We start from the raw sequence: 26232 nt of genomic DNA, 5'->3' as shown, positions 1-26232 counted from the left end.
TACGAAACGGTTTAGCTAGCGGACGATATCGCAAGTGTGATCGTGTATGCAAAACCCAAAACCAAGGGAACCGACAGAGATAGACAAAAAATAAGCATCCAAAAATCTGCCCCATACGTGCGACAGCGGGGTTCGTCGCTTGGGGTTCGTGGCTGTAGGTAGCATTGTTGTCGTTCGTTTGCCTATCAGCAAACTGCGGGAGGAATGTTCGTTACAAATTACGTCACCAAAAAAAAACCCCGATGCTCGAAGGATCGATCGAGGAGTTTGATTCTGCTTTCGGTGATGATGATGGTGGTGGTGGTGGTGGTGCCAGCCTGTTCGTGAAGGTCTTGTTTTGCTTTCCTTCTTCCTCGCATTCATCTTTTTCGGGAAGCTGCTAGATAGAAATGTGCTGGACGGTTGGTACCGAGCGAATCTGCCACCGTACGGGCGCTCAGTTTTTGGCAGCTCGTGAGCGTGATCGGTCGTACAACAGGTAACTAAGGTTAACAGGCAGCATTCGCAGCATCTTTCTTTGAACAAAAAATAATGTAGAATAATAATATTTTTATTGGCCACTAAAAAGGTCCCTATAGTTTAAAGCAAACGACCAGTACACGTTAAGAATTTGCTCACCATTTAATGAGCCATCGTTGTGCCACCCGCGATCTAGGTCAAGCGCGCAGTTGTTCGCAATATGGGGCCATCGGCCTCCTTTCCACTCGGCTCACAACCAAAACAAAGAATGCACAAGCGAAACCCAGCATAATCCATCCCCTTACCCCATCTCACGCAAAGGTGCTCATTTGGTCTAACGTTTTGATTGCCTTCTCCATTCCCATTTCAGGCTCAACAGATCCGATCACCCAGAGTGGAGCACTGCCAATCGACGCCGCCACGAAGCCCGCGCACTGATCCTTACCGAAGCCCGGCGCGCACAGTGATATAGTGATACCACCTTCGCCCGAAGGGTGGGTTGTGGTGTGGTTCGCTTGCTGTGCGCTCTAATGATACGCTATCGAGTATCGGAACGCAACCATCGGCGAGGGATCACCGCGTGCTGATAGCAGCAGCAGCAGCATCAACATCAGCAAAAAAGAGCGGACCCAGGGCAACATTAATCATTCGGAACTGGGGCTTTCCCTGGCCTGGCCGCCGGAGGGTCGCCGCTAGTGTAAGCACGCTAGTGTACGCGGCGTCGATTTATTTACTGCGTGCACCGAACGGGAGGAAAGAAATTTAGAACGGGCACAACGAAGCAACCAGATATATGCCGATCGACACCGATCGCCTCCAGGATGAGCACGAACTCGCCCGGAACGCCGAAGAAGTGCCGGCTGATACTGCAACAATGTCTCGCGATCCAGCTGACCAAGCCGGGCAACCCGCCCGAAGACTTCTGGATGTACGACAGTGGCTACACGATCTTTCAGGTAAGATCTCCCCTTTTCGACTTCCCCAAGCAAATGATTTGTGTGTGTGTTTGTGATTGGTAGTTGCTGGAGAGATGATCGCGATCGGTGCAATTTCCACCGATTGGATACGATCAAGTATGGGTTGGAAGGTGTTTTTGTTTTATGGTGCGAGACGACGTGTGCAGTGATTGCATTGCTGCTACGCCAATAACCTTTCTTTCTTATCTGGTGTATCGGTGTGCTTGGAATTGTTTTTAGTGTGGTGAAAAGAAACCGGCATAAGATGCAGTTCAGTTCACATATAAATTCAGCTTTGATGATTTGAGTGATTTTCATAAAACAAGAAAAGGAATGTTTAATGCTGTCGTAATTTAAATCAGAATCTTTCCATTTTTGGACTGCTGAATGAAACACAAAAAGCATCGGTAAACTATGAGTTGTATTTGATGATGTACATTACATTTGCTGAAGCTAAAATGTAGCTCATGTTCCTCATCTTGTACCTCTTTAAGGCATCAAGTATTTCAGTGCATCTCAACTATTTTCTCCAATTTATCCTATTTTCGCTCCATTGTCATGGAATGCTAAAAAAACACCTCTGAAAAAGGGATAAAATCTCGTAATACTCAAAATCTCGTCTAATACGTAAATCTCGTCACACCAAGAAGATGAAGAAGTGAAAATATACCCACTTCTAGTATTATGAAGACAAATTCAGTTTTTCTACAACATATATGCCCCTTATACCAGCACATTTTCGGTGATGAAACGAGTTATAATTAATTAAAATCATCAAAATAAACTGTTATTGATAAATAGGCTAAGCAACACATATTTCATTTCATTTCATTTCATTTCATTTCATTTATTTCATACAATATCCGCCATCAAGGCTAAATATAATAGACTTAAAACTAATTTAATACTAACAAATAAACAAAATAATTCATGAAAAACTAAGCCTAACTAACCTAGTCTTGACCTAGCAAAAAAGAAAAGAAAAAACAAGAGTAGAGCGTAGAGACTATCATAAACTTAACAAAAACAAAAAAAAAGAGAGTAATAGAAAACTAAGGAGAATAATTAAAGGGAATTAGAAGAAAAAATACGGTTACGGAAAGAGTTAAGAGAGGAGTCGAAATCAAAGAGATAGTAAAAGTGGTTAAACAACCTGAAACAGGACAGAAGAGGGTCATTGAAAGTATAAAGAGTATGACGTGTTTCAATTGACAGAGGATCACGTGGACGAAGAGAACGAGAGGGAACATACAGCGAGATGGACGAGAGTAAATCAGGAGCATCAGTATCAGAAAGTAATAAGCCACCAATAAAACAAGCCTGAAACACTTGGCGGCGGAAGCTTAAGGAGTGAAGATTGAATAACTGCAATCGCGTTTCATAGGGAGGTAGTGAGGCAGCACCGAACAAACGACGAAAGGCAATCCTGGTAAAGAGGCGCTGAATGCTTTCAATTCTCGAACAGCCATCAATAGTGGGAGGATTCCAGATGATACTTGCATATTCAAGAATAGGCCTTACCAAAGCACAATAAAGGATTCTTAGGATGCTTTGATCTCTAAAAATAGAGGTAAAACGTAAGATAAACCCAAGGGTTCGATTTGCTTTTAGTAGCACCTCATCAAGCTGCAGTTTAAAGTTAAGACGACAGTCAAGTATAATACCAAGGTCACGGATGGACATAACACGAGAGAGGGAAGCGCTAGAGAGAGTATAGTTAAATAAAATAGGAGAAAGAGAGTGAGAGAAAGAAATAACAGAACATTTTTCGGGACACAGGCGAAGTAAATTGGATGAACACCAATGAGCAAATGCATTGAGGTAATGCTGAAGACTCATACAATCAGACCAAGAGGACACAGGTAAAAAGATTTTGAGATCATCCGCATAAAGGAGATGACCATCAGGAGGTAAAACATTACAGACATCATTGATGAACAAAGAAAACAGAAGTGGACTTAGCACACAACCCTGAGGGACACCAGACGTACAAAAAAACTCCTCAGATAAGTACGACCCGGTTTTAACCCTGCAAGATCGATTACTTAAGTATGAGGACAGCCAGCTAATAATGCCATCACCAAAACCAAGTTTAGATAGTTTAGCTAATAGTAAAGAGTGGGGCAAACTATCAAATGCAGCATGAAAGTCAGTGTATATTGCATCAAGTTGGGTACCTGCCTCAAAAGATCTGAAAATTTTGGTAACAAAAGACATGAGATTAGTAGAAGTAGACCTACCAGGCATAAACCTATGCTGTTTAGGGCTAATAGCGGAACTACAACTATGAAGTATGGTTGGAAAGATACATAGCTCAAAAGTTTTGGCTGTGGCACATGTTTGAGTTATCCCACGATAATTAGAGACAATGCTACGGCATCCCTTTTTGTGTACCGGAAAAAGCCAACAGGATTTCCACAGAGCAGGAAAGACCCCGAGAGAAAGTGAAAGGTTGAAAATTTTAGCAAGGTATGGAGCAAGCACGTCCTTACAGTTTATTAAAACTGAGGCAGGAATGCCATCTGGACCAGGAGTAAAAGAACGTTTCAACCCAAATAACACCTGTACAACTGTTTCAGAGCTAACCGAAATATCGGAGAGATTAATTAAGTTCTCTGGCGTGTAGAGTAGCCCACCCTCAATAAGGTTAGGGTCACTAACCGGTGGCTCAAACATTTGGGAAAAATGTGCAGAGAATAGCTCACAGATCTCAACAGGCGTAGAGGCAGTTCGAGAATCAAGTACCATTTCATTAGGTAACGTATTGCACCCTCTTCGAATCCTAACAAATTGCCAGAAGGATGCTGGATCAGAACGGAAACGCGATTGCAGTCTACTCGAATAGGCCTCAAAACAAGCCCTGTTGTATAGTCGATGCGCAGAGGCAGCGTACTTAAATAAACGAAAGTTGAAAGCAGATCGGTTCAGACGATACCTCCTAAGATATTTCATTCTATCCTTTTTCAGGTTGCGAAGAGTACGATTGGACCAGGGAGGATTAGGAGGGGAACGAATATCTTACTCAAAACTTGTCTATTAAATATTTGATCACCTTTAAGATATTTTTGCAAAGCTAGTAGCTCGGAACATCTGATTCATCATATTAGCCTAAGCCTAGCTAACCTTGCTATTCCTTCAAACTTCACTTTTATCCTTGCAAGCTAATTAAAACATGCTCGTCACTTTCTCCTTCAATTTAAAATAGACCCGTTAGGTCTGCCTCCCCAACAACTCGGCCCGCATCTTGAACACGTTTTCAACAAGCCAAAAACGATCTTGCGCTTGTGCTTTTTGCCAGCAAGCTTATCAAGAATGCAAATCGCTTTCATCAGTTGCAACACCTCACCCAGCTGCATCCTACTGCATCCCAGCTTAGGGGAAAGTGATCACACTTCTGCCTCAAGATTCATTCCCCTCCCCCCCCCCCCCCCCCAGCGTGAAGTGACAGAATAAATTATGCAATCCGGTTCCCTTCGTTAACTACCCTGCAGTCCTCCAGCTTCCTCCGGTTCCATCCGCATTTTGCAAACATAAACAAACATTAAACTAGAAACATCCGGATGCAGCATTCACTCGCATTCGGCCGCTCCATTAGTTGGTCCATACACTTCTTTTTTCAGCCTTATCCGATCCGTTAAATAAGAGCATAAAAGCATCAAGATAAGCTGCACACGCATTGTTATCAACGTGCAAAACGGTACCCCGTTCGGTGTCGCGTATCGGTATGCAATAATCACACACTCACACACAGACCGTTTGTCTGTAGCTTTCCTCCGGTTTTCGGTTGGCCGGCAACGACTGGCGACAAAACGGAAACCACGGCTGGAATTGTGATGTTCCACCTGCTTCCACAAACCACACTGCCGGCGAGTTTAAATAGAGAGAGAGAGAGAGACATGGCAAAGAAAAAAGACCTCCCCGGACTAAGTGATCCTCTATTTACACACTTTTACATGCAATTTAATGCACACACCATTAGCTCGACCGGGATGCACTCTGATTGTGGGGTTTGCTATCTTTGCACTGGCTGAGGTGTTTTTCCGTTTTGTCTCTTGTTTCTTTCTCACAGCACTCGGTAATGGGGAGCGTGTTTGTCTTACTGTTTTTCTAACTGCATTTCATTTGCCTGATGTTTTTATTCGCTTTAAGTGACGAAGCCCTTCATAGAAATGCAGTTTCTCACAATTTTCACAATATTTCTTCCACTGTCTAAACAAATTTGTGACTTTTTTAAGGGTAGAAGTTTACATTTTAATCCTTAAAATTGGAAATTAATATACACAATTTTATTGGAAGCAATTTCTCTAATTATTTGGTAACTTTTCACAAAACTTTCTTCACCATCGTTAAACAAAAAACATGAAAAAAGCCCTTCCTCCATGGAAGTGGGTTCGGTTTCCGACCAAGATCAAGTTTGCGCAAGCCCTTCCGCCCGATGGGGCGTTTTTCACGATGCAAACGAACAATTACTGCAACATAACACATTAATCGTTGCGGAAAAGCCCAACCTTCTTCATCGACCCCACAACATCCGAAACCGGTCTTTAGGTCAATTATTTGTTCGCACGTTTCGAACGTGCATGCACCTAGACATTGCATGTAGGTACATCCTATTGCGCATTAAAGCACTGAAATTATCTCACTTTCCTCCGTTTGACGGACCGTACGGACGGGAAATAAATTGTACCGTGTATTTTTTTCAACTCATTTGCTGACCATTTCTCATTGGTTTTATCCAACAATTGTACTGGGAAAAGGTGGCATCCGGACACGATCTCACGATTGTGCATCTTGAGCAAACAGAAAATAAAGAAAGGATGTAAAAGCCCCTATCATTTTGTGTGCACAAAAGAATTGTTCTCGTTTTATCGCTAAGAACAAACCATTTCTTATATACTGCTCCAAACAGATCAGTTTCCGATTTTCCCAACCCTCGCTTTGCTGGCCATTTTTCCTCAGCATATCATTGCTAGTGTTGGCACTCACTGCGCCGCCCTTTCTCGGTGGGCGTAGCAATTACACCGATTGCTTAATAACAGTTCATTATTGATCTCACTTTAAGCCGACGATCAGGGTTGGCGTGGCCCTTTTTTTCTTCGCGTTTAATTCATTTTGACCACCACCACCACCACCACCTTGTACCGGTCCTTTTATTTGCACTAATCTGATTAATTGCTTCACGCTTACGAGCGCCGGTGCAATGGAAAATCAGAGAAATGGTTGATGAGCGTGACTACACTGCCATTAGAAGCGTTTTGGTATGCCTGGTTTTGATCGGAAATCAATGCTCGATGCGCTCGTTGCTGGTGATCGTGATGTAATTGAGGGTTAATTGGAATGATGATCAATCAATCGAGTGACGTAGTTGTAAAATATTGTAAGGACATATTTGTAGATTTGAATTTCATTTACATTTGCAAACAAATGAAATTCAAATTTCAAAATATTTTAGTCCTTCGAACCGGATTTACATCCCTAAGATGGTGGAAAATCCATAAATCAATAGCGTTATTATACCAATCATCATAAAACTCTTACCCTATCACAATAATGGCGTTCCATCTCATCTTATTCATCCTCAATCAAAATAAAACAATAATGTCCTTTTAAGCTAATAAAGCTTTCTTCCCGGGCACGCATGTTCACCCGTACCCGTACCGAATCGCCTGCAATCAAATAAAACTCGTATGACATCACCTGAGGGCACTGGATACAAGTGTCTCAGCAAGTTCTTGACAAACAGACAAACACGGCACAAGCTACATTTGTTTGCCCGAAGCTAATGCCCTAACCTTTTGGCGTTCTTTTTTTTTACATTTTGTCATCCCTTGGGTACGTATGCATACATGTTTCCTATGAAATTGCACCAACCGCTAACAGACAAGCATAAAGAACTGCTCGTGCGGTGCAAACGATACCGAAGAAATAACTGTTACTTGCTTGCGCAGTTTATTTCCCGCCCCTTTCTCTCCAAACCACACAAAACTGTGCTGAGTCGTCTCAGCTGTGTGAACGACCTGTAGAATAAACAAAACAATCCCCCTTCGCTCACTACCTACTATGGGAATCAAATTTTGCGCCCATCTAACATTTACTGCCATCTGAGATCTGAGTTAGATAAAGCGGTTAAGAAGAGGAGGGGCTCACAAACAAACAGCGTACGCTCAAGAGGAAAACAAACAAAAACGGTTGTGTGCAAAAAGGTTTGGAAACGGCTTTTGGGAGACAACTCACTCCAACCCTCCACCTTCAGAGTAACCGGAAATTGGATGTACTATAAACAACGAACCCGAACTCTACAACAACCACCACAGCAGTACGCTAAACGGCCCACTGTTTTGTGGAAAGTTGGCAAGTGTTTGCGAAAATTTATTGATTTTTAGTGTACTTCCCATCCAGGAGCACATCCAGTCGCGGGCAGGATACATTACTTTTACTGTACTCACCAATACAATAGCACAATACACACACACTCAGACACACTTAGTCGGGAATTCTAACCACCGTTGTGAAAAGACACAGACAACTAAGATAAACTACATCAGAGCAAACTTCTGTTGCTCATCTGCTTTCTTCACGGTAATCCGATTTCGTCCTCTTACTACTGCCCGCGTTTTTGCACAACTCCATACAGATCACAGTGTGCGTTGATTATTGTACGTGCTTTTGCTGTCCATTCGCTGTCGAATTCTAGTCGACGACCGTATCGAGGCATTTTCCCCGTTGTCCCAATGTTTGACTCACCAAGATGCTAGGGAGCGAACGCACCCTGTGTGTTATGCGTTTAACGCGAATGTCCCTGATTTGTCGCTCTGAAATTGCTTACCAGCGAGGAGGGACACAACACCCTCGCATGCGTATGGTGTACGCATTTCCCGGGTGTAAATGGTACATTCGCTTTAATAAGAAGATAAATTAAACACATACAACACAACCAACCTGGGAGTAAGAAAATTGGGGGAATCTGCTGACGGAAGATGATGATGATGATAACCGTAATGATGATGATGGTGATAGCAATAGTTAGGAGAGGAAGATCTTTGTATGGAGGAAATGTGATTGATTATATTTAACGTTGGCGTTGACAGGTGGGCCTATTCCTACAAAGACAGTCGCTTTTGTGCTTAAAATCACTTTTCAAAATATAATGAGAAGAGAGATTTGTTTTCGTAGTTCATTGTGCTTGAATGGCACAGGATTATTTTTTATAATCTTTAGTGATATACACTCCTTTTGACATTAACACCTTAACCCTTGTAACATTGTAGAATTGTTATAAATTCCATTTTAAATCGACCCTCAAATTAAACAACCCCTTTATTTCCTGTTATGCATTCGTACCTCACCAGGAGTGTAATTATTTAACTGGTTCAATTAACGGATGACATGCCTGCCCCGCGTATTCACAAACCAACTGCCACACACCATAAATTAACATTATTAAAACGAGGGTTGCTTTCGTAACTTAGATTCTATCCAGCAGGTTGTGCTGGGAATTAACAACTATGGACACAATGTTTCAATGTGCTGTTTTCATTTACCGGCAATGCTACAAAAACATACACAAACTCTCTGCGAAAAACGAACCCACCAGCAATGTACCTCATACTCGTTGACTTTCGGTGCAGCTCTTTGCCAAAATCCGCCCAACCGAATGATGATTAATTCCATTCGCAGACATCTGTATCCCTTTCCATGCCATGTCGGGGGTTTTTTGGGAAAGAACCGCAGACAATCTGCTGAAAACCATGGTGTGCGGAATAAATCCTTACTCTGGTACCTAATGGTTGAATTTCATTCTGTGCCCTGATGCCTATGCTCGGTTTTGCCTCAATCAAGGACATATGGTGATATTTTCATTTCAGTTGGCAGCAATGGAAAAACTGTAGTCTACTTCCCGGAAGTGGATGAAAGTGATGGATTTTTTGCTGGAGAATTTTAGTCCTCTTTACAAAAACGGTTAAATTAACAAGTATCGTACAAATGTAATTTGTTCATTTTTTTTGTTTGAGAATTGAATATTATTATAGAAAGTTCTACACACGTTCTACATTGATTTTATTACTGAATTTCTTCATAATCACTTTGTCTCTATGGATATGAAACCATTTCCATTATGCATTCGGTAACGTTTTTTGTGTATCAATTTTGGAATGGCAGGATAGGTTTCTGGAACGCAACAGATTTAATATCAGTTCCCAAATCTGGAAAGGTTCACAACTAACTATTAGACAGACATATAAGAAACATTACCAGTTCCAAAGAATATTACCAGTTTCAAAAGTTTCAAAACATAGGCTCAGATTCGGTTCCTAGAATAGATCTCGTGCCAAGGAGTAGAATTTATAATTCGTACACGGCTCTATGGTTTATTTGACAGATGCATCGGCTCCTATGTGTATGTGGCTCCTACGAATAAATCTCGGAAGCCTGAAATGTCCGCGTAGGACCGCATAACGTAACGCATGATCGATATCAATTCTAGGCTAGGATGGAAGTAGGCTCGATATCAATTCTAGATATCAATTGTTCTTAAGCTAATAGCTAGCTAATAGTTAATAGCTTAAGATTTATACTTTAATTTTTAAACAAAGCTTGATTGCATTCATATACTGCAACGTTTTTCATTTAATAAATACACCACTTTAACAATAAATCCTTAGATATAACGCCTATATATCAACAGGCAAACAATTTCAGCCATATCCAAACTATTAAACCCTCCAGTTTTCCAGGCGCCCTATACCAAAACCGGGGTGTCAATTCATAGCATCACCCTTTTTTTTTTGGCCAATGCTGCTACCGTATGAAATAACCAGTGTGACCTGTGTACCATCCTACCAAACGGAATTATGAATTCAAATCACACCCCATCATTCTAACCATTACATCATCTTCATTTCCTGGCAAACGGTTTCCGACTGGCGTGTGTCTGGCTCGGGCCGCTTCGGCCGATTGGACAACCTCGGCGACGGAAAGATATTTGTGGAATGTACACGAATGGGCCTTCGCAGCGGGTATCCAACGCTCAGAGAGTGCCCTTTCTTCGGGACTATGTTAGAGCACGTGGCCACCGCAGCGAGCCCTTTAAAAGGTTACACTCCGTAACGGTAGTCTGGGTGGAACTGGGCTTCACGGGCAGCATGAACCAGTCGACGCCTATGATTATGATATTTGCTTGTGGTCGGTGGAATTAAGCAACTGCCAGTTTGTGTTAGGGTTAGGCCTTTCTTGCTGGAGTGAAAGAATGTAAACAAAACGGAAGCAATTTCATTACGACTTTGGGGTATTTTTGAGGCTTTTCTTTTGATCGTCAAGCTAGTGCAAGATAAGACATCAGCAATGCTAACACAAATACTTAATATCCCTTTTGCTATCAACGCACTAATGATGTCTTTCTTTCTTTTCTCCCCCTTTTCTTATGATAACAGAATTTCCTCTCAGCTAACCTTCAGTGCTGGTGGAACGCACCGCTGGCGGCGGCCACGAAGGTCCTGAAGTATCTCGGACACATTTCGCCCGGCATGCTGCTGATAACGGCCGAACCGTGCGCGCTGGAAATCATCCGCAGTGCCTACGCTCGCAGCGTCCTCAAACCACCGGCCACCTATCTGATCAACTCCGTAGGTAAGTAACACGGGCCAAAGTTTTGAAATAAAACGGGGAGAATATAAGGTACAACATATGGCAAAACAAACCGCTGTTTGAAATGCGTCACACGACACGCCGATTGTGTGGGCACTTTTCGGACACACAATTTATTGCCCAAACGTTTTTTTGATAAGAATCCAAAGCATAGGGATGTCGTTTTTGGGATTTGGCATGGCGTGTCCAATATGGAACCAATTTTTTTCTTATTTCGGCATAACTACGTACAACCCCAAATTGAAGATTCCGGAAACACGACAAGACACGAAACCAATAATTCGATTCAACCCCAACCGGACACATTTTATGGTTATCCAGATCGGTACGATGGCTTTGCTCACGGTCTACGTTAAGGTGGTAGAGTTTTACGATCATCCAGTACAATCGACATTTATGCCTTTATAATCCCATCAAACACACACACACACTCGATATTGGGTAAACATAGAAAAAGGCGGCCTATTAGCCATACAGTTTGAAGTTTGTCTTCAACGTTGTCTTACGGAGGATGTAATAGGAACGGAGCGTTTGTTTAGTGGGCGAGGATTTCTTCAACGAACAAGCAGCTCCAGCTGATAATAGATATGAACTTCAAAGGTTTGTCTGTTAGTTTATTAAACTAAAAAGAGAATATGTGTTCGTCAAATTTCTCACAGTGACCTTTTGATTTTAACAAACACACACGCTTTAGCCACAGCTGGGCGATGAAATCATCGGTACGTTCGCGAGTTTCTAGCCAACCTCTACTAGAACTACAATTTAATGTCCATTTTGGATGATAAGAGGGGCTTATGGAGTGATGTTTTGGCGATAAATATTTATCATTCGAGTGGATTAGGTAAATTAATGCGACAAATATCGCATCAATATGATCGGTACGCTTCACAGTGACCTTCCGAAAGCCGTTCCGATCGGTTCAATCGAAGGCGTAACGCGATCCTCATGGGGCGGGTGTATTTATGCTGCATAATTCTTATCACTGATGCAACCTCCCGTGTTGCTGAGTTCATTTTACGACCCCCGATTGCCTTCTTCGTTACTTAATTCACTACGCATTCATTCACTTCGCTTTCCAGCCTCCCAAAATGTAGCCTCAAAACTCGCCCTGAAGCTATGCGATATTTGTTAAACTGCTGTCAATCAAATAAAATCAAATTGTCCTCCCCAAATAAACAACACACACAAAAAAGGGCTAGACGTATCAGGTTACAGTAGCGCTGATAAAAACTTTCCATTTCCAGTAATAAAATGGTCAATAGGAGGTCTAGAAATTCGTCACTCTTACTAACTAATTCACGCAAAGCATACACGAATGGCACGCATGTCTGGCGCACACGACACAGGAACTTACACCTGTCTTCTAATAGCCACCATTCCGGCAGGTTCGACAAGACCTTCCAAATACGCACCACCGCCGCACGCCGAACGGATGCGAACGCGCGTCTGTCACGCGCATTCCCAAGCTGCTCCAGGGGAACATGCCGGGGAACGCTATAGTAACAAAGAAAAAAAGGGCCCAACCGAAGGGAAATTTCCCTTTCGCTCACGAGCTGCCTGCGATTGACGCCTTTCGCTACTGTCACTCTCGCTTCAGAGGCCGTCCCGACGCTCGCGAGATCACGAGAAATTAAGTTGTCGCCAGGGTTTCTGGTGTGACCCAGCCCACCAACCTATGCCGGAGTTGTGCTCAACCAGTGACGGGGCAATGGTGGGTGTAAAATTAAAACAAATAAAATCTTCCAGCTCTCGTCGCTGCTTCCTTATTCCCTTTTGGAGTAAGTAGCAGTTGCTGTTGAAGATTGAAGACTCCGGAGGTCACACTAGGTGCACTGTTTGATGATCGCTTATCTAAGCGAGTAAATCGAAAACGATTCCTCTGTTGAGTGAAATGCTGTTGATCTTTCACTCTTGGAGAGATGCTTTGGGCTGCGGCTAGAAAAAAATAATCCGATTACCTGATCGCGCTACTTCGGATGTTTGAGCTGAGGAATTAAGTGATCCTCGATCCTCGGCTTCTTGCTGTTCGGTTCGGTTTTAGGCAATGAAATTAGTGATCACTGCTGAAGGGTGGATAATGCAACAACCTAGACGATCTCGCTTTGACCTTAGTAACATTTACTCCGACTTGAAGATGGAAGCGATCGTCTATGCTGCTGCCGCCAGCAGGTGACACTCGAGCGATTTAGAAGGTAGCCGGAAACCCGCCCCAAACATCTGTTTAGTTCCGTGTTTGGGTTGTGTCACGAGGCTAAACGCTACAAGTCTCGCCATCCGACGCCCCGCCGGACACAGACGAATCCCTTTTTTACTGTGAGGGAAAGTTACAGCACAAGAAAACTGTGTAAAACCCGTGTGGTGAGTAAGTGCAGAAGCAGCCAAGGGGGGAAAACGCCACACAAATTGGACAAGCGCCGGTGAAGAAAACAACCCATCGCACACACACACACAAAACAACCGTCAAAAAAGTAAGCGCAGTAAATCAACAAATTTGTTTATATGACCACTGTTTCGGTACGGCTAATGAAGTTGTTACCGGATGATGGATGCGACCGCGGCGGCACCGTACCACAGATGATGATGGATGGATGGATGGATGGTCGGGACTTTAGCGCAGTGAGGGGAGCTTGGTGGTTCGTGCAATTCGAAAGTGACACTAACTGTTGATGACCGTTGAAATTGTGGGTCCCGAAAACATTGTACAGTGGAAGGAATCCGTTTTCCATGGATGCAATCATTGTAATTACGCATGAATACAAATAGAAAAGATTAACAATTTTTTCGCTAATCAAGTATGGCCTGTCTAGTGTATTACAATGTTACATATGCTCCAAACAATTGAAGCAGTATCTAAAGCGATGCCGATCCAGTTAGATCAAATATGCATTTCTTTTTTGAATAACTGAAGAAGGATAAAGATCTATTTGTTGTGACTATCGAGTGATCGGGTGCTTCTAATTCTAATGAAACGTTTCGAGAAATATTTATCCGGAAGTTAGGAAGGAACTAGGATGATCAAAAACAGAGTATTCATTACCAGGAAGATCTTCAATCTTTAATACAAAACAAGTTGGATTTCCAAAACAGTTGGATCAAAAGCTGCATGGATCATTTCAGTTGACCATGCTATGGTGATCGGTCCATAGCAACGGCATGGTGGGCTGTACCTGATCTTAGTCAGTCACCGAACTTGATACGAGCTTCATTATAACATGTTTCTGTCGATCATTGCATTCTTTCTGTACATCTCCATCTCAGCACCACCTAAAGATCGTTTGCTTGCTCTACCCGTATAACCCTGAACTCATGTCTCACTCCACAGCACGATGCAATATGCGATATATTTCACATTTTTTGAAATTCTGTGATTGCCAGGGGTTAGTGGATACACTGGAAAGTACGATGGTGATGGTGAAGAGCTCTTGTAAAGATCAATACAAAAGCTACGATCAAGACACTAAAGATCTCTACAGTGATCTCATCGGAGAAACCAGAAAATTGAGAGTGTGCTTAAATAATATACTTTATTGCGATTCGTTGATCGATACAATCACTTCACTTGTTCTTCTTCTTTAATGTAACAACCTACACGCGATCATGCCGGTCTAGGTATATACATACGACCTAAAGCTTGTATAAAGTACCGAATAGTCTTCCCGAAAGCCTAACCAACGTCTCTCTGCCGTACTCAATTCCAGGTGACATCGATGACTGTATCGTGACCCCGATCGTACAGACACAGTTCACACCACTGACGGAGGCACTCTGTGACGTGATCATGGAGCTAACATCCCAAGGACAGTCCGCCACCATCGAGAACATACGCAATCGATTGCGTTCGAGGTATGTCCAGCCTTTGTGTGTACCTCTTCCCCGCAGATTCCGTACTATAGTCTCCCTAACCCTCTCTCCCAGGTTTACCCACATGCAGCAGCCATCGGTAGAGGTCATCTACGATACGCTCGTGCAGCTGATGCAGGAAATCAAAATCTACCAAACATCCAAAGGATACTTTATCGTCACGCCAGAGTAAGTCCCTACTACTTGTTATCAACCCCCCTCTCCCCAGTATCAACTTAATGCCTTCCCACCTCCAATCGCACAGAAAACGACGCAACAAAACAAACGCTGCGCTTGAGTACGGTGCCGGTTTCCCGGGCGTCGATCTCGACGGCAACGGTCCGACGAAGGAGTCCAAAACGCTGCTCATGAGCAGCCACGAAGCGCTGAGCAGCCTGTACGGTGAAATCTCGACCGTACGGGCCGGCGACCAAACCCACCAGTGCATCCAGACCAACCTGGCCGACGTGATCTGTGGCGGCAACCCGAACGATAAGATCCTGTACGCCCGGTCGGCGAGCAAGCAGCGCAGTGCCTCCTTCCCGAACAATGGCAAAACGCTCGAACGGCGCCATAGTTTACGCTTCTTCGGTTCGTCCAAGCGACTCCAGCGGTCGGCCTCGACGAGAAGCCTCTCCAAGAACTATGCGCAAACGATCGCGAAGGATGGAACGCAGGCGGCGGCGGCACCACTAGCCGCACCCGAGCAGTCGCCCTCCCCATTGGATGCGAGTAAGTTGATCAAACTTTATTAGAATCGATTCGATTATGTGTTTACTAACATCTCTATCAATCCCCAAATTTCAGAAAAGCAAACCTCATCACAGTCCCTTCTGTCCCGGATCTTCCGGCGCAGCACACGCTCCAAGAGCAAGACGAAGCAGATCGAAACGTACTCGGCCCAGTTCCCGCCACCGGAGTGGTTCAACTCCAAGACGACCCACCTCCACAGCGTCGGCACACAGACGACGGACTATTTGGTAAGCGTTCCTTCAACTTCCTACCAAATACCAAAAATGCTAAAGCCTGACTCACTCCTTTCCAGGACTTTCCAATCAAGTCACGCCTGCTGAACGCCACCTTCTACGACAGCTCGGACGTCAGCCAGCGATCACTGTCGCTGCCGAGGCGCCGGCACCATCGGCGCAACCTATCCAGTGAGTCGACGTTCTTCATCTCGTCGCGCGACTGTTCGCCGGTCCGGCGGGGCAAAAGCCCCGGCTCGTACTACTGTGGCAGCCTGCCCCGCTCGATCCACTCGACGCCGGCCAGCTCGGGCTACTACAAGGTGTCGCGCGGCAAGCAGCTCTCGTCGGCGGACAAGCTGCACAGCAGCAGCGACAACAGCCCGGGCCGGGTGGAGCACAAAACTAGTCGCAGCCTGGGCATTGCCAGCGGGCCCTCCAGCATCGACAGTGGCAAGATGACGTACGTCACGTCCGGGCCGTCCAGCTTCGACAGTGAGAAGCTGTCGTCGACGCGCACCAGCACCCATTCCAGCCTGGAATCGCACGTCTCGTCCGCCACCGTTACAACGGCGATTCAACAGCAGCAGCAGCAGCAGAATTCCGGCTTGTACATTAACAACGACACCAAGCCACCGGTTTCGGGTGGCTCTCAGCCCGGAAGTCCTGCTCGTGTTTCGCAAAATGGAACGCCAAAAGCATCGCCAGCTGCACCGGGCACGGTGACAACCGTCATGACAGCGGTCGCATCCACCACCAAGGCGAACAATAGTTACAAATGCTTCGAGACTACGTTCGGCTACACGAGCACCAATACGGCCGGTTTGAAGGGCAACTCACCCACCGGAAGAGCGTCCAAAAGCCCAGCCAGTACCACCGGGCTGCTGGCCAAACCGATCGATCATCTAACCGCGCTCAGTGAATCGCTTCTTCAGTTCCGCCTAAACGGCAGTGACACTGCGACGACGACCAATGGGGCCAGTTCCGGACCACCACCAGCGACGGGCGGACCACCCACCCCAGTAGTACACCAGAACGGCACCACGCCGGAGCTGAACAAGTACAACAAAAACAGCACCATGAACAACAGCAAACCGCTGCAACCGATGGCGACCGCACCGGCCCAACCGCCCCCCGTCAACTTCTTCTACAAAAACGTGCTGAAAAACATCCAGCACGACAGCAAGAACATCTGCGGCGATCTGGCGGTGGAGAAAACGTCCCCCACCTACGACGAGGAGCGGACGGGCCTGCGGCTCCAGAGCAACCTGCGCCGCTCGAACTCCGAGATCAAGAAGCTGAACTCGAACCATCACGGCGGCAAGCAGCAGCAACTGGCGGACGAGGACGATCTGCCCAAGCGGACGATCCCATCGCCCCAGCCGCTCAGCGGCCTGATCGTGATGAAGAAAAAGAGCCTCTCGGTGTCGAGCGAACCGAACCTGCTGGCGAACGGTGACAGCAAGGCGGCCCAGATCACGATACTGGTGCAGGAGAACGGCGGCACGGAGCGGGAGCGAAGCGATGGGACGCCGACCGGGGACGGTCGCAAGCGGTACTCGCACTACGACGAGCTGGACCGCCGGTTTGGCTACCTAAACGGGGGGTCCGGGGGCGGGGTGCGCGATGAGGCACCGCTCGCACTGGAGGAGATGTACGAGTTTCCGAGCCTTTCCGATCTGAGCTTCAACTTTACCTCGCTGGCGGCGCAGAAGATCCTGCAGGGCGATGCGAGCCTGAACAGCATCGACACGCTGGTAGAGCTGAACATTAACCAGGAGAAGCAGCAGACGCTGATGCGGCTGAAGAACGATGCGCGACTGCTGGCGCAAACGGTTGGGCCGGCGGCGGTGTCTGCCGAACCGGATAGCAACAACGGCACCGCCAAGGTGATGACGGACTTTGGGATGGTTTAACCACACACACACAATGCACAATGTACACACACATAATGGAGGAAGTATTAGCATTAGAACACGCGTACACACTGTAACACAGAGAGAAAGAGAGAAAATGATGGAGGGAGACATATAAAAAGTGCCAATATCTTAGGAGCTTATATTCGAGTGTCGTGGGGGGCTTTTCCGCTCCAGCAGCACTCTCGGAGTGGAGCAATATGTAATCGAAAAAACGGTCCCGTCCACTCCGGGGTTTTTTTTTTAGAACACGCGCACCCGCTGCGTGACAAGCATTTTACCCTAACCCTGTACAGGAATGAAGCAATGAAAAAGACGACGCAGAAGAAAATAAAAGTGTACGCACGCATTACTCTAACGAACGAAGAACAAACGACGACTCCGGAACACGGAACAAACATGTAAGCAGTGGCGGGTTTTAGGGTGTCGAGGGCCCTTTGACACGGGAAGAGGAGGTAGAATCGCTGCCCTAATGCTAGAATCAGTAACGAGACACCTCTACCTACTGTTATGTATGCTGGAATGACCATCCACGGGGTCCCTGGCGGTCGCCCAATCCGTGTACCATTTTTAACCCTGCCACTGCCTGTAAGCACGTGTAAGCGAAAATAATAAAGACCACTTACTATAGCAAATAAACTTGTGTTGTGTTGTTACGTGTTTATTCGATTACGTTTTACAGCGGAAAAGCTTTACATGAGCTTATGATTATGGTTTCTAAAGTGGAGTTCAGAGTAGTACTACGAAATGTCACATTGTCAATGTCATTAAAAAAAATTATGACTGAAACACTGATAATCAGCGGTGATACTCAATACGATTGCATCTGACCAATGCCCCCATGGGTCATGGGTTCAAGCCTGAAACGGATAGGCCGGCATGTCCGCTTAGGACGTTACACCAAATAGAAGAAGCGACCAACGCTTGGTCAATCACTATGTCATGACTTTTGTTTTACTGTGATCAGTTCTGCTAAATGTCACTGATATAGTCATGACAAATTCCGGCTAAAACAAAACAATATCAACATCACTCTACTCTACTGTGATGATCAGAGGAGATACTCAAACAGTTGTTGCGATCATCACATGCTTAGTGACATTGTGCTCAACCAACTCACTTGTCATTTCAGTCGGTGATCATCAATGGGTCGGTCTGGTGGTACAGTCGTCAACTTGAACGACTTAACAACATGCCCGTCATGGGTTCAAGCCCCGAATAGACCATACGTAGGACTGACTATCCTGCTACGGTAAAAAAGTCACTGAAAACCGAGCCCACTTCACTAGTGGGTACAGGGGCAGGCCTTGACCGGCAGCGGTTGTTGTGCCAAAAGAAGGAGAAGATCATCAATTTACTGCTTGAGACCACACGCCAAGTATATGTCCAAGAATGTCGCGAATATCACTAACAGAAAATGTCATGACCCAGTGAGTGATCGAGTGTTGGGTACTAAACAAAATGTCATCAAGCATGTGATTGGACCACCAACTGTTTGAGTCTCATCTCTGATCATCTCAGTTGTGTACGTGAACTGAAATGAGCTAAGCGGCATTAAGCTTAGCTTGTGAGTCACAGTATCGCTGGTTGACTGAAGCACTCTCATGTCATGTTCGGCATGTCATGACACACTTTCAATGAGAATCAGGAATAAGCATCAAGCTACCACGGATTTGTTCTTTGTTTTCGTTGGTGAATGTCTCGTGATGTTCATGACGTTTTGTAGCATCGGTTCAGAGCTACATAGTGCTTCTCTAAGTACGATTATTGCTAATATGCTGTGAAATTCAGATTAAATTAATTCCTTACTTAAATCTTCACACTTGATCATTTTGTTTTACAAACTTTTACCATCCACCTTGTCCGCGGCCGTAATTGTTGTTGCCTCCGCCATAGCCCCCACCTCCATATCCACCCCGGTTGCCACCCTGATACCCTCCACGGTAGCCACTGTTGCCACCGTATCCCGATCCTTGGTAGTTTCCGCCGCCACCGCCATACTGGCCACCATTGTCACCCCGCATATAGCCATCTCCAGAGTTGCCGGGATTTGCTCCCGAATTGAAGTATCGGAAGTTGGACCGGCTACCACCATCGTAGCCACCGCCACCGTTTCCATATCCCGATCCGTAACGATTGCCGTCACCGCGGAAGTTACCACCATTCCCTCCGTATTGGTACATACCACTGTTACCACCACCACCACCCCCCATTCGCCCATAGTTACCCCGCCCACCGTCATCCTCGTCCATCCGCGGCACCTTCGGCTGGTGGGAGCGCACACCCTGCCCGAACGTGCTACCCTTCGGCCGTTCGATCTCGTGATCGCCCGCACTGAACGCGCACAGCTCCTTGATCACCTGCAGCAGCTTCACGTGCTTCCCATCAAGCGAGGTTGTGCTTTCCGGGTTTTCTGATATCCGCACCAACAGCTCCTGCAGACAGGGCCGCAGCGCCAGTATCATGGCCGCATCGCACGGATCCATGTTCAGGTTGAGCCAGTTGTCGATCCGCACCGAACCATGGCACCATTCCACCTTCTTGCAGCCGAACAACAGCAGATGGATAGGCGTCACCATCGACATCTGTTTGCACGACACGGCCCGGGTGCGGATCTTCTCGCCGAACACGAAGAACGGGTACGGGAAGGTGGTCGGCGCGTTGCTACAGTTGACGGACGTTTTGTGCATCAGGGCGGCGCGCGATTCGGTTGTGAGGACGCGCCGCTTCTCCTTGTGGTAGCAGACGTTCGGGTAGAGCCCGATGCACAGCAGCGCCATCGCCATCTCCAGGTCCGAGTCGGGGTTTTCGCTGTCGAAGCGCAGCGGCATCATCGTGTCCTGCGGGAAGCCGGCTAGGCAGAGGTTCTCGATCAGCTGCTTCTTTGCTTCGGCGATCGAGCGCAGCGTCGGCATCTGGAGCCCCTTCCAGTCGCAGAAGCGCATTTCCGCCTCCTCGCCGATCGCACGCTTTTTGCTCCACATCTGCGGAAAAAGGTGATGCAATTTTGATAAGACAAACAAAGAAACCTAAATTGCATTTAAAGCCCCCATTACCTCAAACGCCGTAAGCATCGCCACATAGTCCGAGCACGTTTGGCCACTGAGTGCCTTTTGGTGGTTCATCAGCCGCCGCTGGCCCAGCTCCAGCAGGAACACCTCGGAAAAGGTGCCCGAATAGGCGGCCATCGTCGTGAGCGTATCGCACAGCCCGAACAGCGTGCTCAGCACCATCATCTTGCCAAGGCGCGGCTCTATCGGCAGCCGGGCCAGAATCCGCCCGAACGGTGTCAGCTGCTCCTCCTCGTCCAGGCAGCGCATTTCCTTCAGCAGCACCTCCGCCTCAATCACAGCATCGAGCGGTGGCGGTTCAATTGCTTTCGACAGGAACTTCCCGATCGCACCGAGCCGGAGCAGCTTGATGCTGAGGGCAAGCTCGTGCAGCGGCGTGCGGAACATTTCCGGAGTAAGATTTTCCTCCAGCTTGGCGAAGCGAGCGCGCGAACAGAGCGTAAAACACATACCGGGACTGACGCGACCAGCACGTCCCTTACCTATTGTGCGAAAGAAAAGAAAATAAATAAATAATTAGTGCCCCTTTTCCCCTCTCTCCCTCTTCCCCCTCAAACACGTACGCTGTTCGAGATTCGTCCGGGCGGCCCACACGGTCGCATAGTTTGTCATGTTGTTGTGCGAAGTGAACAGCTTCATGCGCGCCTTGCACGTATCGATCACGTACACCACGTCGTCGATCGTGATCGACGTTTCCGCGATGTTGGTCGCCAGTATCACCTTGCGCCGCTGCCCGTAGTGGTTGAACACCTTGCGCTGGTCCTCCCTCGGCAGCTGCGAATGCAGCGGCAGCACGACCAAATTCTGCCGCGGCTGCAGCTGGCGCATCAGGGCAAAGATCATGTTCCACCCGGCCAGAAACACGAGCACGGCACCGGGCCGGCCCTGCTGATCGACGTAGTCGACCAGCGCGGTGATCAGCTCGAACGGTGTGTCCGCCTCTATCATCATGGCCATCGCTTGCTTCGTTTGTGGCGAGTACTTCGACTCATCGATCACCTCGTTCATATTTCCACACTCCGGCATATCAGCATCGCACTCTCCGCCACCATCCCCACCGTCGTCCTCCCCATCCTTGCCCCGTTTGCGCCGGCCCGCACCACCTTCCGGCGGTGACGGGCGAAACTTCAGCAGCTCAATGCAGTCCTCCAGGAACAGCTGCTCAACGGGGAACGCCCGGCCCGGCACCTCCAGCACCGGACAGTCACCGAAGTAGCGCGAAAACAGCGACGTATCGATCGTGGCCGACATCAGTATCACGCGCAGATCCGGATACGTGTGCACCATATCGCGCAGCACGACCAGTATAAAGTCGCTGTTCACATCGCGCTCGTGAATTTCATCCACAATCACGTGCGAAACGCCGCGCAGTCCGCCCTCCAGCTTGCGCAGCAGCACCCCGATCGTGCAGAACAGTATCGAACCGTACGGGCGCGGCAGCACGGAATCGAACCGCACCGAGTACCCCACCGTTACGCCCAAATTCTCGCACCGCTCGTTCGCAATGCGCTCCGACACGCTGATCGCACTGATGCGGCGCGGTTGCGTCACGCACACATTGCAGTACGCTCCCTGGCCCGAGTTGATGTAATCCTCCAGGATGAACTGCGCGATTTGCGTCGTCTTGCCGCAGCCCGTGTTGCCCCGGATCAGCACCACCGGGTGCTCGTTGATCGCTTCCATAATGGGTTTGCGCATCGCCGAAATGGGCAGCTTTTCGCGCGTCCGCATGCTCTTCTGCAGCTCCAGGTCGTCCTTCAGCCGGCTGCTGCTCTCGTTCAGCAAATCTTCGCTCAGCTGATCGAGCGAGGCCGTCGCCAGGTAGCCCTCGTCGATGTTGCACCCCAGCCAGGCGTTCCAGTTCGGTACCGGCGGTGACCACGAGATTACCGACGCCGGTTGGTGCAGGTTCGTCGACTGCGGCTTGAAGTGCACATCGTCCGAGGGGTGCAGCAGGCTGACGGTTTCCTTCGGATTTTCCGCCGCCGGGTTCACCTTGACCGGCTGTACGCCCATCTCCAGGAGCGTTTCGTGGACGCGCTGGGCAAGCTGGTTGGAAATTTTCACCGGATAGGCGGCCAACTGCTCCGACGCACTGGGGGAGACGGTGGAACCAGGTTAATGGTACTTCAGCAGCACTTTGAACGCGCAACATTACTTACGTAGCGCTCTTGAGCGATCCGGTAAACGCTTCAATCACACCCAAATGGTAGAGCTGCCGTATGAGGGACAGGGCGCACGATTTGCTCGCCGACTGTTTGTTCGAACCGGACTCACGGCCCGTAATCGTGCGGTTCAGCTCGCGCACGTAAACGATCATTTCGGCTATGAAGCTCCTGGACGCCGGGAAGAGCAACGAAAAACAGTTAGCACATGCTAAAGGCACTCATTTCAGCAAAATAAACTATTTGTTTAGTTATTCTTCGTGTACTCATTTTGTGTAGTTGTGTTCAGCTTACTTAAAAACTTACCAATTCCGAGCTCAGTATCATCGTGACAGCCTGCGGGGTACATTTTCAAATCATCTCGTAAAGCATCCACAGCAGTCGTTCGTTGACTTTGCTGCGCACGCTACACAGTTTAAGTAAAAAGGATACGCGACACGATGAGCACAAGCGCAGCAGTTCGAAGCAGAAAGGGAAGGAATATGCAATTCGGTTGAAGGCACTGCCCGTTTTGGGGGGGCGGCCTTTTTGATGTTCAGTTTGATTTCTATGTAATTATTTGCAAACTCTATCCATCGCGCTTCCCTCTGAATCTACTTTGCAAATGATTACATCTTTAGTTTTACTGTCTTTTTTTTTTTGTGGTTGTTTTCCTTTCCCTTACTACTAGCGTTTGCTCGAATCTGTGCGCTCGCTGCTATCGTTCGCTAGCTAGTGTGTCCGTTTGCGATGATTCGAAACTGTACCCCCGGGCCTGGGTGATTTGAATTCAACTCTCATAAACATACGAGACTGGTTGGCTTCATCTCAAGACGGTGGCACCCGTCTCCCGCATCTCCTTCTTGACGCAATGTCGAGGTGAGAAAGGGTACCACTACCGCAAGCTGAAGCCAAGCCAGCCTGTAAAACAATAATACATGCCGAAACTCGTGTCTACCAATTGAAAACGCTTCCCCCCTGTTCACCTGGAAGGTTTTAAACTGATAGAAGCGAGTTTCGTTGTCCAGAGACGGGCCAGCACGGCCGTTAGCAGGCGCGCAATAGTACTCACTTGGCGTGGTCCGGCCCGATCGAGGTGTACTTAAATTCGGCCTTAATTTTGTGATGCTGCAACCACTGGTTCAGCTTCGACTTGGCGTTCTCGATCGTCCAGTTGCCGTGGATGGACGCGTTCACGTCGAGCGATTCGGCCGCCTCCATGTTGTCCTGCTCGCGCTTGATGTCCTCCTTCGAGGGCACGTACGGCCGGTACGCCTGGCCGAGGTCCTGCGGCACGAACCCTTTCATGAAGATGTTACCCTGGCCGGCCGGTGCTCGCGCCATTGACGGTCCGGCCGCATCGGTCCGATCGGTACCACCGGCCGGTGCCGATGGGTCCTGCGGCACGGACCCTTCCGGCACCTTGCCAATGCGCACGAGATAGTTGACAAAATCGCGCGACGCATTCTTCTCCGAGTCCTTCTTGTTGGTGGAGTTGCCGACGCCGATGTAGTTGATGCCCGGGATGCGCACCTCGCACAGGAAGCGTTGCCGGTGCTTCGGCCCGAGCGGACGCACATCGAACGCTGGCTCGCAGACATTCTTCTGGCACCAGCATAGGAGAAACGATTTCATGTCCATCCTGCCGGCTGCGGTGGGGACGCTCATGTGCGTGTATGGGCTCGCTTCAGATGCACACTAAAAACGAATGTTTCAGCGAACTATACTTCCCTGCTTCGTTGGATACTGGTGCAACGAGACTTCGGTGGGCGCGAGAAGGTAAAAGTGCGTAGATTTGGATCTTTTTGATGCGATTTTTCACCTTTTTCACGGCGAAAGGAACTGTTTACACGCGAGATGGCGTCAAGCACTGTGAAGATAGGGAAAATTTGTAGTACTCGAGCAATGTGGTATAAACCAACCTGAATTTTCAAACCCTTCGAAAACAATTTACGAACGTTGTGATGATGTTTTCAAATAAATCACAGCATAAATCATCAAAAGATGCACGAAAGAGGGAGCTAAAACTGCAGATCTAAATACATTTTTACTGAATTTATGGTGAGATTATGTGGACTTGATTTTGTATCAAATTGTACTCGTATAACAGTTTTGTCCAAAGCCATAGAACAGCCAAGCTATGTTTTAGCTTCAACTTAAATTATGCAATTGCTACAACGAATAAAAATAGTACCTAAAAGATCAAATTGACGGCAAAATGTAACTAAATCAATGATTTCAACAACTTTCATCAAAAGAAGTTGTAAAATGGCATGTCCAGCCGCATCCTACCGTGCACTGTCAAGCATTTGTTGTTGTCGCCCCATTCGTAAACAACACGATCGGAGGAAAACCTTCGCACAGCGCGGGAAACCATCGCATTCACATCCGATTTTTGTTCCTCCGAGTGGGTAATTATCGTCCCATCCACCCAACATGCCGAAGCGAAATGTTGCATTCATCAAGCCGGACGAGCCCGATTTTCTTAAACGAATGAAGGCACAAATCGGCTACCGGGAAGGTCCATCGATCGACGATAAGGTAAGCAATCTCTTCCACCTTGCTCAGTTATCAGCATTGGCTGTATCGGCTGAAACGAATTTGGATGTATAACATCTTCCCCCTTCTTTTGTAGCGTGAAGCGATTGAAAACTTTGATTCGGACTCGGACGACGAGGAAAATGAAGACGAAAAGCCGCAAGTGGTTGTGGTAAAGGAGGGCGATCTTACGGAAGCGGAAGCTGCACAAGCTTTCAAGGGTAAAGTTCATTAGTTTAGGGCTTTTACACCATTTTGTCTAACAATGCTGTCTTAACACTTGTAGAGGAGAGTGAAAAACCTGCTGATTTGAACCAAAAAATTGTGTTCAAAGCGAGAAAAGCCAAATCGGACAAGCCGGAGGAAAAGCCAAAACCGAAGCCGGAAGAAAAGAAGGCGAAAAAGGCAAAACAAAAGCAGGAAAAGAGCAAACTTTCCTTCAACGACGAGGAAGACGAGGAAGAATACTAGGGAAGGAATAAGACTTTAAGAATAGATTTGTACAAAACTGAAGTGACGAATTATTCTCAATTCCGTTCAGCTCACTATTATGAGCTATTGCGGCATATATTTTTAAGAATAAAGGCTTTATTTTTAACAAACAAATATTTTTATTACCCGGCAGTTGTTTGATTCTACTGTGCCTATAATATAAATCTGGCAAATAAGCAAAGCTAATACAATACAAAAATAAAATG

At 47.2% G+C, this 26232-nt stretch overlaps 3 protein-coding genes across 6 annotated transcripts in view; 2 read left to right on the top strand and 1 right to left on the bottom strand.

Moving 5' to 3' along the window:
* The window catches only part of LOC120908772 (mucin-17), an 89009-nt gene extending 70593 nt beyond the window's left edge, over window positions 1–18416 (top strand). For all 3 annotated transcript variants that reach the window (XM_040320118.1, XM_040320119.1, XM_040320117.1), the window contains 7 exons: window positions 830–1415; window positions 10847–11042; window positions 14759–14903; window positions 14976–15089; window positions 15166–15632; window positions 15708–15880; window positions 15946–18416. In XM_040320118.1, coding sequence (XP_040176052.1) covers window positions 1281–1415; window positions 10847–11042; window positions 14759–14903; window positions 14976–15089; window positions 15166–15632; window positions 15708–15880; window positions 15946–17781 — 3066 coding nt within the window. In that variant the 5' untranslated portion in view covers window positions 830–1280 and the 3' untranslated portion in view covers window positions 17782–18416. The remainder of the gene's footprint in view (window positions 1–829; window positions 1416–10846; window positions 11043–14758; window positions 14904–14975; window positions 15090–15165; window positions 15633–15707; window positions 15881–15945) is intronic.
* Window positions 18417–19453: 1037 nt separating this feature from the next.
* LOC120894907 (dosage compensation regulator) lies at window positions 19454–24874 on the bottom strand. 2 transcript variants are annotated; one of them, XM_040297778.1, is made up of 5 exons: window positions 24069–24874; window positions 23015–23188; window positions 21416–22947; window positions 20838–21334; window positions 19454–20765 (listed from the first exon to the last, which is right to left on the bottom strand). In XM_040297778.1, exons 1-5 carry the CDS (start codon window positions 24662–24664, stop codon window positions 19629–19631), a joined length of 3936 nt encoding a protein of 1311 aa, XP_040153712.1. In that variant the 5' UTR covers window positions 24665–24874; the 3' UTR covers window positions 19454–19628. The 2 variants fall into 2 exon arrangements, with proteins under 2 accessions (XP_040153712.1, XP_040153713.1); XM_040297779.1 differs by lacking the exon at window positions 24069–24874 and adding an exon at window positions 23324–23423.
* A 426-nt stretch (window positions 24875–25300) lies between these two features.
* On the top strand, window positions 25301–26140 carry LOC120893952 (uncharacterized protein KIAA1143 homolog). The gene is made up of 3 exons (XM_040296207.1): window positions 25301–25537; window positions 25632–25755; window positions 25821–26140. Exons 1-3 carry the CDS (start codon window positions 25433–25435, stop codon window positions 26003–26005), a joined length of 414 nt encoding a protein of 137 aa, XP_040152141.1. The 5' UTR covers window positions 25301–25432; the 3' UTR covers window positions 26006–26140.
* The last annotated feature ends 92 nt before the right edge of the window (window positions 26141–26232 follow it).

Source organism: Anopheles arabiensis, chromosome 2 (assembly GCF_016920715.1).
Source record: "Anopheles arabiensis isolate DONGOLA chromosome 2, AaraD3, whole genome shotgun sequence".
In the NCBI taxonomy this organism is placed as follows: Eukaryota; Metazoa; Arthropoda; class Insecta; order Diptera; family Culicidae; genus Anopheles; species Anopheles arabiensis.
Note: the sequence above shows the minus strand (reverse complement) of the source record. Positions and strands in the feature narration are given on the sequence as shown.